This window comes from Eriocheir sinensis, unplaced genomic scaffold (assembly GCF_024679095.1).
Source record: "Eriocheir sinensis breed Jianghai 21 unplaced genomic scaffold, ASM2467909v1 Scaffold544, whole genome shotgun sequence".
NCBI classification, from domain to species: Eukaryota; Metazoa; Arthropoda; class Malacostraca; order Decapoda; family Varunidae; genus Eriocheir; species Eriocheir sinensis.
In genome coordinates this window covers 249013-267500 of record NW_026111881.1, presented here as the reverse complement: position 1 = coordinate 267500, position 18488 = coordinate 249013, and the positions used below count along the sequence as shown (strand labels likewise).

Sequence of the window (18488 nt, the reverse complement as noted above, 5' to 3'; positions counted from 1 at the left end):
TGTTGCTCTCTCTCTCTCTCTCTCTCTCTCTCTCTCTCTCTCTCTCTCTCTCTCTCTCTCTCTCTCTCTCTCTCTCTCTCTCTCTCTCTCTCTCTCTCTCTCTCATAAAACGTGAAAATAGATTAACCGTAATGCAATCAACTTAAAAATAACAAACAAGCAAACAAATTCAAACAAAATCGTGCACAGCCATCACACACACACACACACACACATACACACACACACACACACACACACACGCACACACAATAGTAAGCACAAACAAACAAACAAACAAAAACACATGCAGCAGGGCAACATAGCAAAATGAAATAAAAAGAATATGTGAGAGAGAGAGAGAGAGAGAGAGAGAGAGAGAGAGAGAGAGAGAGAGAGAGAGAGAGAGAGATAATAGCTTTCTGGGTATATTAGTATATTTGGGTTATTGACAAGGCAAGCGCATCTGAGCACACACACACACACACACACACACACACACACACACACACACACACACACTCGTAAGATACAGGTGAATGACAATTAACCCAAATTTACCTAAGGCTTATTGCTATTACCATCATTATTATTATTATTATTATTATCATTGGCCTATACTTGGATAAACTGATATAGCCCAGCCAGTATTTGAAGCACGTCTGCAAAGGAGGAGAAGAGATGAAAGAAGAAACAGAGGGAGAAAGGAAAAGAAAGGAGGAAGGAGATGAAGGGAGAAGGGAGACTAAAGGAGGATAAAGAGGAAGAATGGGAGGAAGGAGATGAAGGGAGAAGGGAGACTAAGGGAGGAGGATAAAGAGGAAGAATGGGAGGAAGGAGATGAAGGGAGAAGGGAGACTAAGGGAGGAGGATAAAGAGGAAGAATGGGAGGAAGGAGATGAAGGGAGAAGGGAGACTAAAGGAGGATAAAGAGGAAGAATGGGAGGAAGGAGATGAAGGAGAAGGGAGACTAAGGAGGAGGATAAAGAGGAAGAATGGGAGGAAGGAGATGAAGGGAGAAGGGAGACTAAAGGAGGATAAAGAGGAAGAATGGGAGGAAGGAGATGAAGGGAGAAGGGAGACTAAGGGAGGAGGATAAAGAGGAAGAATGGGAGGAAAACTAAACCAAAAAGGAAACAAAGGGAGGAAGATGAAGGGAGGAAGGAGAAGAAGGAAGGAAGGAGATGAAGAGAGGAAGGAAAAGGAAGGAAGATGAAGGGAGGAAGGAGAAGGGAGAAAGGAAGGAGATGAAGAGAGGAAGGAAAAGGAAGGAAGATGAAGGGAGGAAGGAAAAGGAAGGAAGATGAAGGGAGGAAGGAGAAGGAAGGAAGATGATGAAGGGAGAAAGGAAAAGGAAGGAAGATGAAGGGAGAGAGAAGATGAAGGGAGTAAGCAGAAGAAGGGAGGAAAGAGATGAAGGGGGATTGAGAGAATGAGAATGGAAAGGAACAAAGAAAACCACAACAAAGCGGAAACTAAAGAAGAATGAAGGAACAGGAAAAAAAGGAGGATCAGGAGTAGAGGGGATCAGATTACATCGCTACAAAAACAAAAACACAGAGAAACGTCCTCCAATAAACTCTCCTCTAACGACTAATCTCCTTCTCCTCCTCCTCTTACTATGCCCTTCCTTTCTCTTCTTCTCTCTTCCCTTCCTACTCTTTCCATTGTGTTCCCTGGTCTCATTTTCTTTATTTTCTCATTTTTTTTATTTCTGTTTCCACTTAACCCGGTAGCAGCGACGGGCCAAATTTGTGGCTTTACCGTGTAGCAGTGACGTGCCAAATTTGTGGCTTTACCGTGTAGCAGCGACGGGCCAAATTTGTGGCTTTACCGTGTAGCAGTGACGTGCCAAATTTGTGGCTTTACCGTGTAGCAGTGACGGGCCAAATTTGTGGCTTTACCGTGTAGCAGCGACGGGCCAAATTTGTGGCTTTACCGTGTAGCAGTGACGGGCCAAATTTGTGGCTTTACCATGTAGCAGCGACGGGCCAAATTTGTGCCATGATATAAACCCCCAAAAAAATAGATGATACATAATCTGATCACAAGTACTTTGATATGTATTATGAGATGGTTTGTGTGAGGGGTGATTTTTTCTCATATTTCTCACTTAGAGGTACCATTAACCCGGTAGCAGCAGGGATCATGTTTCTTAATAGTCCCCCCAAGCGAGAAAAATGAGAAAAAATCACCCCTCACACAAACCATTTCATAATATATATCAAAGCATTTGTGATCAGATTATGTATCATCTTTTTTGGGAGGTTATGGCACAATTTGAAATTGCTGCTACATGGTAAGAATGGCCATCGCTGCTACATGGTAAAGCCACAAATTTGGCCCGTCACTGCTACATGGTAAAGCCACAAATTTGGCCTGCCTCTGCTACATGGTAAAGCCACAAATTTGGCCCGTCACTGCTACATGGTAAAGCCACAAATTTGGCCTGCCTCTGCTACAGGGTAAAGCCACAAATTTGTTGTCGCTGCTACATGGTAAAAGCCACAAATTTGGCCCGTCACTGCTACATGGTAAAGCCACAAATTTGGCCTGCCTCTGCTACACGGTAAAACCACAAATTTGGCCCGTCACATGAGTAAAGCCACAAATTTGGCCCGTCACTGCTACATGGTAAAGCCACAAATTTGGCCTGTCACTGCTACATGGTAAAGCCACAAATTTGGCCTGTCACTGCTACACGGTAAAGCCACAAATTTGGCCCGTCACTGCTACACGGTAAAGCTACAAATTTGGCCCGTCACTGCTACACGGTAAAGCCACAAATTTGGCCCGTCACTGCTACCGGGTTAAAAATATAAAAAATGAGAAAATAAAGAAAATAAGACCAGGGAACACAATGGAAAGAGAAGGAAGGGAAGAGGAAAGAAAAGGACTGGCATTCACTACTAAACACGGAAAAACAATCACGGAACGGCCGGAGTGCATAGGTGAATCACACGCAGAAGCAGGATTGATAGTTTCCGACCCTTTGTTGATAATTGAGGAGAAAAAGGAGAAGAAATAGAGTAGAAAAATAATAATAATAATAATAATAATAATAATAATAATAATAATAATAATAATAATAATAATAATAATAATAATATCTGTATAGAAGTGAAAAAAATAATGTGAAAATGTAGAAATTCCTGGAAAATGACAAAAAAATATTAACTGTTAGAGAGAGAGAGAGAGAGAGAGAGAGAGAGAGAGAGAGAGAGAGAGAGAGAGAATATATAAAAATAGGAAAAGGAGACAAAAAAAGGAGAGAAAAAGAGAGAGAGAGAGAGAGAGAGAGAGAGAGAGAGAGAAACACACAAACTAGGGAGCCAAATAAACAAATAAATGAGATAATTAAAATGTTGAATAAAAAGTAAATAAATAAATAAATAAACTGGCAAAACAGATAAGATAAATAAGATCAATAAAGATGAAATAGATAAATATATAGATAAAAATAGATAAAATAAAATGCAATAGTTGAATGTAAAAAAAAAATAACCAATCAATATAAAAAATAAATAAATAAATAAATAAAGGAAACAGTGCAAGGGAAAAAAATAAATAAATAAAATAAAATAAAAATAAATGAAATCAGCAAAATAAAAATAATAATAAATAAACAGTAAAAGGAAGCAGGTCAATGAAAAAAAAAAAAAAAAAAAAAAAAAAAAAAAAAAAATCTCGCTACCACAAATAATAATAATAATAGCCGCCAACCAAGAGGCATTAGCGTGGCGGCTGTCTTACTCGTGCAGGGCGATGGAGGCGGTGGAGGTGTGGTAGTGCTGTGAGCTGCGGGCCAAGTGTCCTCCTGTGTCGTTGGCGGCCTGGAACGTCTGAACCAGCAGCTTGATGTCTGCCGGCATATCCTGTGGAGGGGGGAGGGGTTAAAGGGGGCAGGGAGAGAGAGGGGTGGAAGAGCGGATGGTTAGGTTTATTTTTGTAGATGCTGACTTATTCTAACCCGGTAGCTGCAGGGACCATGTTTCTTAACCCAAAGTAACACAAAGAAAGAACAAACAACAGCAGACCTGCTGGTCCTTACGAGGCTGTTTGTGCCAAGCTACACTAACTATCTAATCAAAGGTGGAAGATGAAGGACAGCAAAGGCGAAGGCTCCTCCCCACCCCCCATCCCTCCAGCCAAAGCTGGCAGGAAAGGAAAAAGAACCATGCAGCATGGAAAAACTGCATGGAAATTATGTAGCAAAGAGGAAAGAACTACCATTACTGCTACCACTAACCGGGCGATAAAAGCGGACAAGGACACCAGTATTCGAAAGAACTTAACGTTACTACGACAATGAGTAATATCTTAGTTGCTGGTTGGATTCAAAATACTTGTCTAATCTATTCTTGAAGGCCGTAACTGTTGTACCATCAACGACATCACAGGGAAGAGAGTTCCAAACATTAACAACTCCATTGAAGAAGAAGTGTTTAGCTTCGTGCGATGAGAATCTTTTACCACTTATCTTCAAATTGTGATTTCTTCTTGTTCTATTTGATCGATCAATTGTGAAGTAATCTTCCCCATTAATATCACTGAATCCTTTAAACATTTTAAACACTTCTATTAGATCGCCTCGCATTCTTCGTTTTGATAGGCCGAATAAATTTACTTCTTTAAGCCTTTGTTCATATGACAAATTTCTCAACCTAGGAATCATCTTTGTTACTCTTCGTTGAACCCGTTCCAACTTTTCTGTCTTTTCTGTAATAGGGAGACCAAAACTGTACACAGTACTCTAGACGGGGTCGAACCAACGAATTATACAATTTTAATATTACTTTTTCCGATTTATTATTAAAGACTCGTCCGATGAAGCCAACCAATTTGCTTGCAGTTTTAACTACCTCTGAACAATGCTGACCGGGCTTTAAATCGCTTGATATAGTGACTCCAAGATCCTTTTCTTTACTTACTGCAGTACGGGTGATCCAAATTTTTGGAAGCTTTACTAAGTGATATGGAGCAAATTTGTTGCATGATTATGCCCCCTAAATAGATGATACATAATCTGATCACAAATGCTTTGATACATATTATGAAATGGTTTGTGTGAGGGGTGATTTTTTCTCATTTTTCTCGCTTGGGGGGACTATTAAGAAACATGATCCCTGCTGCTACTGGGTTAATGGTCCCTCTAAGCGAAATAAATGAGAAAAAAATCATCAGTCACACAAACCATTTCATAATATGTATCAAAGCATTTGTGATCAGTTTATGCATCATCTATTTTGGGGGTTTATATCATGGCACAAATTTGGCCCGTCGCTGCTACACGGTAAAGCCACAAATTTGGCCCGTCGCTGCTACACGGTGAAGCCACAAATTTGGCCCGTCGCTGCTACACGGTTAATGTTCATGGGACTCGCAACATCACCATACTCCTGTTACCTTCATATCTACACACCATCACCACCACCACCACTGAGCACCACACTACATCACAACACCACCAAGCTTGATCTTGATAATAATGCACAGGGCTCCACCAAGCTACAGAGAAGATGGCGCCACTATAAACACCTGCCTGCGCCAATACGGGCTGGGGCCAACTACCATCCAGGCCCCTCAAGCAAGCCTACTGGCGCTATAGACGTAGAAAAAACAAAATAAATAAATAAAATAAATAAATCACCACAGAATCACTCTAACTCACATCACCATACTGTTCCTGCCTCCATGACCACCCCTCACTAACCCTCACCACCAATCACCACACTGTTCCTGCCTCCATGACCACCCCTCACTAACCCTCACCACCAATCACCATACTGTTCCTGCCTCCATGACCACCCCTCACTAACCCTCACCACCAATCACCACCAATCACCATACTGTTCCTGCCTCCATAACCACCCCTCACTAACCCTCACCACCAATCACCACACTGTTCCTGCCTCCATAACCACCCCTCACTAACCCTCACCACCAATCACCACCAATCACCATACTGTTCCTGCCTCCATGACCACCCCTCACTAACCCTCACCACCAATCACCATACTGTTCCTGCCTCCATGACCACCCCTCACTAACCCTCACCACCAATCACCATACTGTTCCTGCCTCCATGACCACACCTCACTAACCCTCACCACCAATCACCACACTGTTCCTGCCTCCATGACCACCCCTCACTAACCCTCACCACCAATCACCATACTGTTCCTGCCTCCATAACCACCCCTCACTAACCCTCACCACCAATCACCATACTGTTCCTGCCTCCATAACCACCCCTCACTAACCCTCACCACCAATCACCACCAATCACCATACTGTTCCTGCCTCCATAACCACCCCTCACTAACCCTCACCACCAATCACCATACTATTCCTACCTCCATGACCACCCCTCATCACCACCCCTCACCACCAATCACCACTACTCACCACTACGCCGTACTTCTGTTGCAATTGCGTCTTCATCTCCAGGAACCTCTTGGCCAGGTGAGTGTGTAATGCCTTCATCTGCTCTGTGACGCGATTTCCGTGGAGGAACAAACCAGCTTCAAGGAGTGGGATCTGTGGGGGATGGGGAGGGTGAAAAGGTGCGAGTGTGTGTATTTACCTAGTTGTAGTTTCACAGGGCCTGGGCTTTACGCTCGTGTGGTCCTGTCATCGTATCTACATTTATCCAACTTTTCCTTAACCCGTTGACTGTGGATTTCCTACAAGACATCACCAAGCTACAGGAATGGATCAAAAAGTGGCTGATACAATTCAATGATGAAAAATAGTCCCACCTGGGGGAGGGAGGGGGGCACACCAATACCACATGGGAAACACTCCACTATCCACCACAGAGGCAGAGAAAGACATGGGCGTATATGTTATCAGGCTACCAGTGAAGGGATATCCAGCACACCAATACCGCATGGGAAACACTCCACTATCCACCACAGAGGCAGAGAAAGACCTGGGAGTGTATGTTACCAGGCTACCAGTGAAGGGATATCCAGCACACCAATACCACATGGGGAAACACTGCACTATCCACCACAGAGGCAGAGAAAGACATGGGAGTATATGTTATCAGGCTACCAGTGAAGGGATATCCAGCACACCAATACCACATGGGAAACACTCCACTATCCACCACAGAGGCAGAGAAAGACCTGGGAGTGTATGTTACCAGGATACCAGTGAAGGGATATCCAGCACACCAATACCACATGGGAAACACTCCACTATCCACCACAGAGGCAGAGAAAGACATGGGAGTATTTGTTATCAGGCTACCAGTGAAGGGATATCCAGCACACCAATACCACATGGGAAACACTCCACTATCCACCACAGAGGCAGAGAAAGACCTGGGAGTATATGTTATCAGGCTACCAGTGAAGGGATATCCAGCACACCAATACCACATGGGAAACACTCCACTATCCACCACAGAGGCAGAGAAAGACATGGGAGTATATGTTATCAGGCTACCAGTGAAGGGATATCCAGCACACCAATACCACATGGGAAACACTCCACTATCCACCACAGAGGCAGAGAAAGACATGGGAGTATATGTTATCAGGCTACCAGTGAAGGGATATCCAGCACACCAATACCACATGGGAAACACTCCACTATCCACCAGAGAGGCAGAGAAAGACATGGGAGTATATGTTATCAGGCTACCAGTGAAGGGATATCCAGCACACCAATACCGCATGGGAAACACTCCACTATCCACCACAGAGGCAGAGAAAGACATGGGAGTATATGTTATCAGGCTACCAGTGAAGGGATATCCAGCACACCAATACCACATGGGAAACACTCCACTATCCACCACAGAGGCAGAGAAAGACATGGGAGTATATGTTACCAGGCTACCAGTGAAGGGATATCCAGCACACCAATACCACATGGGAAACACTCCACTATCCACCACAGAGGCAGAGAAAGACATGGGAGTGTATGTTACCAGGCTACCAGTGAAGGGATATCCAGCACACCAATACCACATGGGAAACACTCCACTATCCACCACAGAGACAGAGAAAGGCATGGGAGTATATGTTATCAGGCTACCAGTGAAAGCCAAATTCATTCCAATCGCAGCAGACGGGTTAAAGCTTTGCACACTCCTCGCTGATACTGAATCCCCACTTAGTCTGTTCCAAACCTCTATGTTTCTTGCAGGAAGCTTTTAGTAGTAACTCTTCGTTGTCTACTTCTTCCATTTTGCTCAATTGTGTGTGTGTGTGTGTGTGTGTGTGTGTGTGTGTGTGTGTGTGTGTGTGTGTTTACCTAGTTGTAGTACACAGGCCCTGAGCTACACTTGTCTGGTTCTGTCTCCACATCCATAATTCCCCAGTCTTTCCATAACCTGTTTGACTCTCTTTGCCGTCACAATATCTTCCCTCAGTCCATTCCAGCCGTCCACCGCTCTCTACGGAAAACTGGATTGCTTGACGTCCTTTAATCTCCTTCCTTTCATCAACTTCATAGTGTGCCCTCTTAGTTGTCTTGGCCATTGCTCTCTTGTTAATAGCAGAGGATGTTTATCTATGTGCATGTGTGTGTGTGTGTGTGTTAATGTCTCAGTGCCGTGAACATTGGGAAAATTGCATAAGAGTGGAGGATATCAATTAGTTTCAACCGTGTGATGGGACATGTTGCTATACTGTTCCCAGGTGTGTGTGTGTGTGTGTGTGTGTGTGTGTGTGTGTGTGTGTGTGTGTGTGTAGGCTGGAAGAGTGACAGGAAGCATGAAAGGAAGAAAGGAAGGAAGGAAGGAGAGGAAAGAAAAAATGAATGAGTGAAGGAGGACAAGAAGGAAGGAAAAGAGGAAAGAAAGAAAGGAAAAAAGAGGAAATGGTTGAGTGTGTGTGTGTGTGTGTGTGTGTGTGTGTATTTACCTAGTTGTGAAATACAGGAAAAGAGCTGTACTAGGCTTGTGCTGTCCCGTCCCCATAACGCTTATTATCCAGTTTGGCTTTAAATTCATGAATCGTTTTTGCACACACAGTCTCCTCGTCAAGTCCGTTCCATGTTGTTATGCTTCTGTATGGAAAACTGTATTTCTTGATGTCTCTCCTACAGTCGCTCTTCTTCAGTTTCTTACCATTGCCTCTTGTCACACTTCTGTCACGTTCCACTAGGTCTTCCCTGTCCAATTTCTCCAATCCCTCTTGTATCCTGTACAATGCTATTAGGTCCCCTCTCTCTCTCTTCTTCTCTCCAGTGTTGTTAGTCCCAATTTCTCCAGTCTTTATTCATAAGTACGTTCTCTCAAAGTTTCCAGTAATTTCGTCGCTGCCCTTTGTATTCTTTCCAACTTTCTAATTTCTTTCTTCAATCTAGGTGTGTGTGTGTGTGTGTGTGTGTGTGTGTGTGTGTGTGTGTGTGTTCAGAATATGCATCACCTGTTCAGCCAGCAGTTCCCTCAGCTTCTCCATCTTCTCAGCGTCTTCTGGGTGACTCTCTGCATACTTGTCATGAAGGAAGGCCTGGAAAGACGATGGTAGTGATTAACCTGGTAACAGCAGGGATCATGTTTCTTAATGGTCCCTCTAAGCGAGAAAAATGAGAAAAAATCACCCCTCACACAAACCATTTCATAATATATATCAAAGCATTTGTGATCAGATTATGCATCATCTATTTTGGGGGGTTTATATCATGGCACAAATTTGGCCCATCGCTGCTACACGGTAAAGCCACAAATTTGGCCCGTTGCTGCTACACGGTAAAGCCACAAATTTGGCCCGTCGCTGCTACATGGTAAAGCCACAAATTTGGCCCGTCACTGCTACACGGTAAAGCCATAAATTTGGCCCGTTGCTACTACATGGTGAAGCCACAAATTTGGCCCGTCGCTGCTACACGGTAAAGCCACAAATTTGGCCCGTCGCTGCTACACGGTAAAGCCACAAATTTGCCCCGTCGCTGCTACACGGTAAAGCCACAAATTTGGCCCGTCACTGCTACACGGTAAAGCCACAAATTTGGCCCGTCACTGCTACACGGTAAAGCCACAAATTTGGCCCGTCACTGCTACCGGGTTAAGATGCCGATGGTGATAAATAAACTCCTCCACAAACCCAACACAACGCGGTGAACAGCGGGCTTTTTTTGTTTTCTACACTCTTTTTGTTGCCCTTGAGCCGTCTCCTATGTTGTAAAAAAAATAAAAAAATAAATAAAATAAAATAAAATAAAAAAAACAAGAAAAAAGAGAAAAAAACAACAAGCTGCCGCACCCTCCCTCACCTTCTCGTAGTTCTCCGTGCCGCCCATCACCGCTGCGTCCACCACCCCCGACAGCTTGCGGGTGAGCGGGTGCAGGGGCAGCGTCAGCGTCCGGTCTCGCAGGTATTTTCGAACGAGCTCATGCACCTGTGGAACGATGGGAGTAAGTGGAAGGGTGTGGGAGAGGTGTGGCTGGGGTGTGGAAGAGATGTGGGAGGCGGTATGTGGTTCGTGGTTCTCTGGGTGTATTCTTTTTTTTTGTTTCTATGTTCCCTTTACACACACACACACACACACACACACACACACACACTTACTCATGAAACAAACAGGTAAATATTTGGATATACACCTTTATATATGCAACAGGTGACACACACACACACACACACACACACACACAAACACACTGAGTGGCTGAGAGTTATTTTTGTCACCCTCTGATAGATTATTAATGAGGAAAAGCCTTCTTCTTCTTTTTTTTCACACACACACTTATCAAAGGAATTATATGATGAAATGTGATGAAGAACCTGGATTTGATGACTTGTATCGATCCTGTTAAGACACAAAGAGATAGGAACACACACACACACACACACACAATCCTTCCCTCTCTCTTCCTTCCTTTCTTCTTTCCTCTTTTCCTTCCTTCCTGCCTTCCTTCACTCATTCATTTTTTCTTTCCTCTCCTTTCTTGCTTCCTTCCTGTAACTCTTTCGGCCTACACACACACACACACACACACACACACACACACTCACCTCAACATTAGTCTGTGTCATGGTGTCAATTGCGTTCTCAAGAGGCGTGAGTGTCACCGAACTTGCATTTTCTGGGGGCACCGGGAACCACCTCAGGATGCCTAGGAGAAGCCAGGGAAGGAAAGGTTTGAGGGTCGTATTTTAAAACATTTCGCCGCCCAAGTTCACATATTTGACATGGCTTTCGTAGGAGCTGTAGGCCTTTCCAGGGGTAGTTTTATGACCCTGGTGGTAGTTTGACCCTTCTTCTGTGCCATGAACCTAGGAAACACACATTTGACATGGCTTTCGTAGGAGCTGTAGGCCTTTCCAGGGGTAGTTTTATGACCCTAGTGGTAGTTTGACCCTTCTTCTGTGCCATGAACCTAGGAAACACATATTTGACAAGGCTTTCATAGGAGCTGTAGGCCTTTCCAGGGGTAGTTTTATGACCCTGGTGGTAGTTTGACCCTTGTTCTGTGCCATGAACCTAGGAAACACATATTTGACATGGCTTTCGTAGGGGCTGTAGGCCTTTCCAGGGGTAGTTTTATGACCCTGGTGGTAGTTTGACCCTTCTTCTGTGCCATGAACCTTAAAAAACACTCATGAAAAACAGATTGATCCCCTCTTTGACCTTTAGAAATAGTTGATGTGAGAAGCGATGGTGCCTTAAAATACGGCCCTGAGTACAGAGAGAGACGGCTGAGATGATGTGAGGCTGCGGAGGGGGACGAGGGTGAAGGGGGCTGGTGTGATGTGCTTGTGTGGTATAGGGTATAGGTGTGGTATGTTATGAGAATGTGGCTTTGTGTTATGAATTTGGGAATGTGGGTTTTTTGACGAGGATGTGGTTTTATGTGACGAGAATATGCTGTTGTGTGATTAAGGATGTGGCTTTATATGAGGATGTGGCTTTTTTATGAGAATATGTTTTTTTTGACGAGGATGTGGTTTTATGTGACAAGGATGTGGTTGTGTCGTGTGGTATAAGGACATGGCTTTATATGAGGATGTGGCTTTTTTTATGAGAATATGTTTTTTTGACGAGTATGTGGTTTTATGTGACAAGGATGTGGTTGTGTCATATGGTATAAGGATGTGGCTTTATATGAGGATGTGGCTTTTTTATGAGAATATGTTTTTTTTGACGAGGATGTGGTTTTATGTGACAAGAATGTGGTTGTGTCGTGTGCTATAAGGATGTGACTTTATATAATGAGAATGTGGCTTTGATTAGTGAGTATGGGAATGTGGCTTTTTTGATGATGTGCTTTTATGTGACAAGGATGTGGTTGTGTCATGTGGTATAAGGACATGGCTTTATATAATGAGAATGTGGCTATGTGTGATCAGGAAACACCAGAGCTGGGACTACCGATTGACATTTGGGATCGGTACTACCGGCGGTAGATTACTGCTACCGATACCGATCATTCGGTATTTTAAAGAAACTACCGAATACCGCTACCGATCGCATGATTGGCAGTCAATCGGTATCGGTAGATTGAAAAAGCGAGCGCGGGACTTTTTTGTTAAGACTTAAGAGAAGACGACCCCGGCAAAATGAAACGGACAAGTTTCAACACGTTCGAGCGCATCTATGGGAAGCAGTTAGCAGGAAATTCCAGGTATTACTTTGACGTCATCACGCTTAGCCAATCACCGGCCGTTCTGGGCGTTCTCAGCCAATCAGAGGCAGCCACGACCTAGCAGATTCTCGCTCCCGCCAAAAGTTTTGGCGGGAGCCCCACTCTTGTTTGGCCTGCCGACGCGAGTAGCCTACACCTACGCTCTAGCTCCTACGCTCTCGACAACGTGCTCAGCCTCATCGCCTAGTGTTTTAAGTGGCAGTATTTTTAAGTCCACCCGCCGCGGCAGCAGCACTTAATCGTTTTGTGCTTTTAACTTTTCAAGTGATTTTCCTTTTTTAAACTTTATTTTACATTAAAAAAGTTTAATCTACCGATACCGAATCTATACCGATCGGTAGATTTCTGAAAAATCTACCGATCTACCGATACCGATTGGATGCGGCTCGCTACCGACTACCGATACCGGTGGTAGATTTTTTCTACAGAATCCCAGCTCTGGGAAACACATATCTCTATCACCCACAAGGAACACAAAACACAATCCCTAGCACCCAGTAACACACTCTCAACACACACTCTCTATCCCCCTCAAGGAACATAGAACACACAATCTCTATCCTCCTCAAGAAACACAGCACACACGATCCCTAGCACCCAGTAACACAATCTAAACACACACACTCTATCCCCCATCAAGCATCACTCGCAACACACTTTTCAGCCCAACAGAGGATCTCTCAACGCACCAGGTAGGGAGTAGGTCGTCTTGAGCGTGGTTTTCTCGATGCAGAGTGTGGCGAACTCGTTGTTGGGGTCCTTGGTGCCTTGGTGGAAGGGCCGCGAGTAGGTGAAGGTGTCTATGTGGTTGACTTGGTAGTAACTCACGATCTGCTCCGAGACGTTGGGTTCAGTGATCTTGTTGCTTGGCTTCGTTATGCAGTCCACGTTGTTGATTTGTAGGTCTGTGGGTGTGGAGGGTGCTAGGGTCAATAATAATAATAATAATAATAATAATAATAATAATAATAATAATAATAATAATAATAATAATGATAATGATAGTTTTTGGGCCGTATTACAAGTCAAATTCGAGAAGTTTTGGGTCCCTACAAAGGTCAGTTTAGGGGCCGTATTATAAGTCCAATCCATGAAGTTTTGGGTCTCTACAAAGGTCAGTTTAGGGGCCATACTACAAGTCCAATCCATGAAGTTTTGGGTCCCTACAAAGGTCAGTTTAGGGGCCGTACTACAAGTCCAATCCATGAAGTTTTGGGTCCCTACAAAGGTCAGTTTAGGGGCCGTACTACAAGTCCAATCCATGAAGTTTTGGGTCCCTACAAAGGTCAGTTTAGGGGCTGTATTACAAGTCCAATCCATGAAGTTTTGGGTCCCTACAAAGGTCAGTTTAGGGGCCATACTACAAGTCCAATCCATGAAGTTTTGGGTCCCTACAAAGGTCAGTTTAGGGGCCATACTACAAGTCCAATCCATGAAGTTTTGGGTCCCTACAAAGGTCAGTTTAGGGGCCATACTACAAGTCCAATCCATGAAGTTTTGGGTCCCTTCAAAGGTCAGTTTAGGGGCGTACCACAAGTCCAATCCATGAAGTTTTGGGTCTCTACAAAGGTCAGTTTAGGGGCAGTACTACAAGTCCAATCCATGAAGTTTTGGGTCCCTACAAAGGTCAGTTTAGGGGCCGTACTACAAGTCCAATCCATGAAGTTTTGGGTCCCTACAAAGGTCAGTTTAGGGGCCATACTACAAGTCCAATCCATGAAGTTTTGGGTCCCTTCAAAGGTCAGTTTAGAGGCCGTATTACAAGTCCAATCCATGAAGTTTTGGGTCCCTACAAAGGTCAGTTTAGGGGCTGTATTACAAGTCCAATCCATGAAGTTTTGGGTCCCTACAGAGGTCAGTTTAGGGGCCGCATTACAAGTCGAATTCGAGAAGTTTTGGGTCCCTACAAAGGTCAGTTTAGGGGCCATATTACAAGTCGAATCCATGAAGTTTCCAGTCCCTACAGAGGTCAGTTTAGGGGCCGTATTACAAGTTGAATCCATGAAGTTTCCAGTCCCTACAGAGGTCAGTTTAGGGGCTGTATTACAAGTTGAATCCATGAAGTTTCCAGTCCCTACAGAGGTCAGTTTAGGGGCTGTATTACAAGTCCAATCCATGAAGTTTCGGGTCCCTACAGAGTTCTTCATCCCGAACTCTGTAGGGACCCGAAACTTCTTGGATTCAACTTGTAATACGACCCTCCTCCTCCTCCTCCTCCTCCTCCTCCTCCTCCTCCTCCTCCTCCTCCTCCTCCTGTCGGTTTTGCTCGTTAATGCCTTCCCCCTTTCTTCTCTGCGTCCTCCTCCTTCCTCTCTTCCTTCCTTCCTCTTCCTCCTCCTCCTCTTGCGTTCGTCTTCCTGTTGTTTTTTTCTCCTTTCATTCGTTGCCCTCTTTCCCTCCCTCCCTCCTCCCTCTCCTTCCTCCCTTTCCTCTCTCCCTCCCTCCTCTTCCTTCCCTCCTTCCTTCCTGATGTAAGAAAACAGGAATACAGGAAATGGAGTGCAGAGAGATAATGCTGAGTCCACTTAAGGAAGGCACAATGAACCTAAATCGACATCCACTCAACCCACACATCACCTGCTACTGCACTTCATCATCATCATCACCACCATCACCACTGTACAACCACCACCACCACAAATCTAACCCAGAACCAACCACTGTCACTCCATCCTACCACACCATTAAACTATTGACAACTTTATACTCTGTGAGGTAAGTCATCATCTACAGCTCTGACCCTTGGCTTTGGCTGGGCATTTTTAGGATTTTCGCTGAAGTTAAATACCGTGAAAAAAGGAAATACACAAAGTAGTTTTATATGACTTGTAAATCAGGAAAAAGCCTCATAAAGCTTACACTGGTGGGGTGACTCCTTGGCCTCTTCGCTGGGCGGCGTGAGTTTGGTCATCAGCTCAGCGTTTGGGAACTGGTCACGGATGCGGCGGGTGAAGTCCTCCAGGCGCTCGTACCCGTTCCCGCGGTACACAAACACCTGTGGATTGCATGTGATTACCTACCCAGCTGTATTTACTTGGGTGCAGTCTTAACCCCTTGACTGCGGATTTCCTACCAGAAGATCTCACTAAGCTACAGGAATGGAACAAAAAGTGGCTGCTACAATTCAATGAAGTAAAATGTATAGTCCTGCACCTTGGGAGGGGATATCCAGCACACCAATACCACATGGGAAACACTCCACTATCCACCACAGAAGCAGAGAAAGACCTGGGAGTATATGTTACCAGGCTACCAGTGAAGGGATATCCAGCACACCAATACCACATGGGAAACACTCCACTATCCACCACAGAGGCAGAGAAAGACCTGGGAGTGTATGTTACCAGGCTACCAATGAAAGCCAAATCCGTGCCAATCGCAGCAGACGGGTTAAGGATTTGTGTTAACCTCATCTTGTCCTGTCCTGCCCTGCATCAAAGAATACCGACACAAGAAACCGCCCACCCCCACCTTGTTCTGCAGGAAAGCCGGGAAGCCTCTGCCGTAGTAAGCAACCCTGAAGTAGTTTGGCTCCGGGCGAAGCATCTGAGGGTTCATGATGTTCTTGTAGAAGGCGGCCATGCGTATCAACAGCTCGGACAGCTTCTCATAGTCATAGCACTCAACCTCGTAGTATTTGACCATCTCCTTGCATAGCTTCAGCGCCTCCTCCCACATCTGGAAAGGGGGTGAAGGGAAAAAGGGGTTACACTATTTCCCAATGTCTGTGTCTGTGGTGGAGGGAGCAAGGCATGAGTGGAAAGTGCCGTGATGTGTAGTGGAAGGATGAAGGGACATGGACATAAACTAAGCCCCCATTCACACTGTGCCGGCTCTGGGCCATGACAACCCAGTGATTCAGGGCACACAAGGTCTTGGGTGTGAAATGTTGGGTCGCACAGGGTCGGAAAGAGGTCTAGAAACGATCGCCGGATGCTGAGTCGGCACAGCGTGAAGGGGGCCCAAAAGTCGCTGGGTTGTTGAGGCCCAGAGTCGGAAAAGTTGGAAAGTTTCGTTTAGTCGGCGCAACATCTGTGATCATATGCCGGAGAGAGACAGGAGGGGGAAGGAATTATAGGAGAAGGAAACAGACCCCATGTGACGGGACACAACCCCAAATTAATATCTGGTACCCATTCACTGCTGGGTGGACAGGGGCGTAGGGTATCGAAAAAGCTGCCCATTTTTTTCCACTCTGCCCAGGAATCGAACCCGGGCTCTCTCGGTTGTGAGCTGAGTGTGCTAACCACTGCACCACGAAGCCCCCTGCCCAGAGTCAGCACAGTGTGAAGGGGGCCCAAGGGAAACAAGGTGTACAGAGGAACTAAAGATGTTTGGCTTCTGCAATAGTCGCTGATACTTGGGGCAGTCTGGATGGAGAGATATCAGAGCTAGGAACGTTCACGGATGCAAAACACAGGTGGATAACAGGAGAGGAGGGTATCAGGACACCTCTCCCTCCGAAGTTACCCTCTATTTTGGATACCCCTCAGAGCGCCTTTTGTGGGAGCAGCAAATAGCGGGCTTATTTTTCACTAATTTTCCCTCATATTTCTTACCCTTGATCTGCTTCCTCTGCTGTTACAACAACAACAACAAAAAAAAAAAAAAAAAAAAAAAAGTAGACAACACAGTCTTTTTTTAACTAATGTATACTAAAACTATACACACACACACACACACACACACACACACACACACACACACACACACACATACACACACACACACACACACACACACACACACACAGGCTTTTTTTATTATTGTTTTTTTTTTGTGTCCTTGAGCAGCCTTTGTTGTAAAAAAAAATAAAACACACACACACACACACACACACACACACACACACACACACACACACACACACACACACACATTATCATCATCACACTAAAAGGAACTGAAAATTATACAGTCGACCCTCAAATAGTACGGTTTCCAACAGTTTGGTTTCGGTTTTATACGGATTGTCATGGAAGATCTTTAAGGGTTTTAAAATTTCCTGCTCGTCAAGAAATTCAAAAATCCTAAAAAAATCTTAGAAAATCCACATAAAACCGAACTACTGGAAACCGTACTATATGAGGGACGGCTGTAGTGAAATGCATCTTAAAAATGTCTGAATTGGGAGAGGGATAAAAAAGAAAAGAATCATTAAGTGAAGGAAAGCAGAAAAATGGCTTCGGGATACGGAAACGGGACCGCACGAGTCTAGCTCAGACCTCTACACCCAAAACTGTCCTCTCTTTTGGCCACTCTTTACTCTTGTCTATTATGGGGCGGTGAGTAGCGGGCTTTTTTTTTTTTTTTTTGCACTTTTTGTTGGCCTTGAGCAGTCTCCTTCGTTGTATAAAAAAATAAAAAAAATAATTACAACTAGGTATTTATGGAAGCAGTAACGTTTTTTTTTTTTTTTTTTTTTTAAGCACTCTTTGTTGGCCTTGAGCAGTCTCCTTCGTTGTATAAAAAAAAAAAATAATTACAACTAGGTATTTATGGGAGCTGTAACTTTTTATTTAATTTTTTTTTAAGCACTTTTTGTTGGCCTTGAGCAGTCTCCTTCGTTGTATAAAAATAAAAAAAAATAATTACAACTAGGTATTTATGGGAGCTGTAACGTTTTTTTTTTTTGTTTTTTTTAAAGCACTTTTTGTTGCCCTTGAGCAGTCTCCTTCGCTGTATAAAAAATAAAAAAATAATTACAACTAGGTATTTATGGGAGCGGTAACGTTTTTTTTATTATTTTTTTTTAAGCACTTTTTGTTGGCCTTGAGCAGTCTCCTTCGTTGTATAAAAAAAATAATTACAACTAGGTATTTATGGGAGCAGTAACGTTTTTTTTTTTTTTTTTTTTTAAGCACTCTTTGTTGGCCTTGAGCAGTTTTTTTAAGCACTCTTT

At 44.2% G+C, this 18488-nt stretch overlaps 1 protein-coding gene across 4 annotated transcripts in view; it reads right to left on the bottom strand.

Annotated features, from left to right (window-relative positions):
* Window positions 1–18488, bottom strand: part of LOC126993018 (dedicator of cytokinesis protein 1-like) — a 111566-nt gene that overhangs the window by 24366 nt on the left and 68712 nt on the right. For all 4 annotated transcript variants that reach the window (XM_050851843.1, XM_050851844.1, XM_050851846.1 and 1 more), the window contains 8 exons: window positions 16058–16264; window positions 15446–15581; window positions 13276–13491; window positions 10956–11056; window positions 10213–10338; window positions 9366–9449; window positions 6388–6519; window positions 3733–3854 (listed from right to left, as the gene is read on the bottom strand). In XM_050851843.1, the coding sequence (XP_050707800.1) occupies window positions 3733–3854; window positions 6388–6519; window positions 9366–9449; window positions 10213–10338; window positions 10956–11056; window positions 13276–13491; window positions 15446–15581; window positions 16058–16264 (1124 nt within the window). The remainder of the gene's footprint in view (window positions 1–3732; window positions 3855–6387; window positions 6520–9365; window positions 9450–10212; window positions 10339–10955; window positions 11057–13275; window positions 13492–15445; window positions 15582–16057; window positions 16265–18488) is intronic.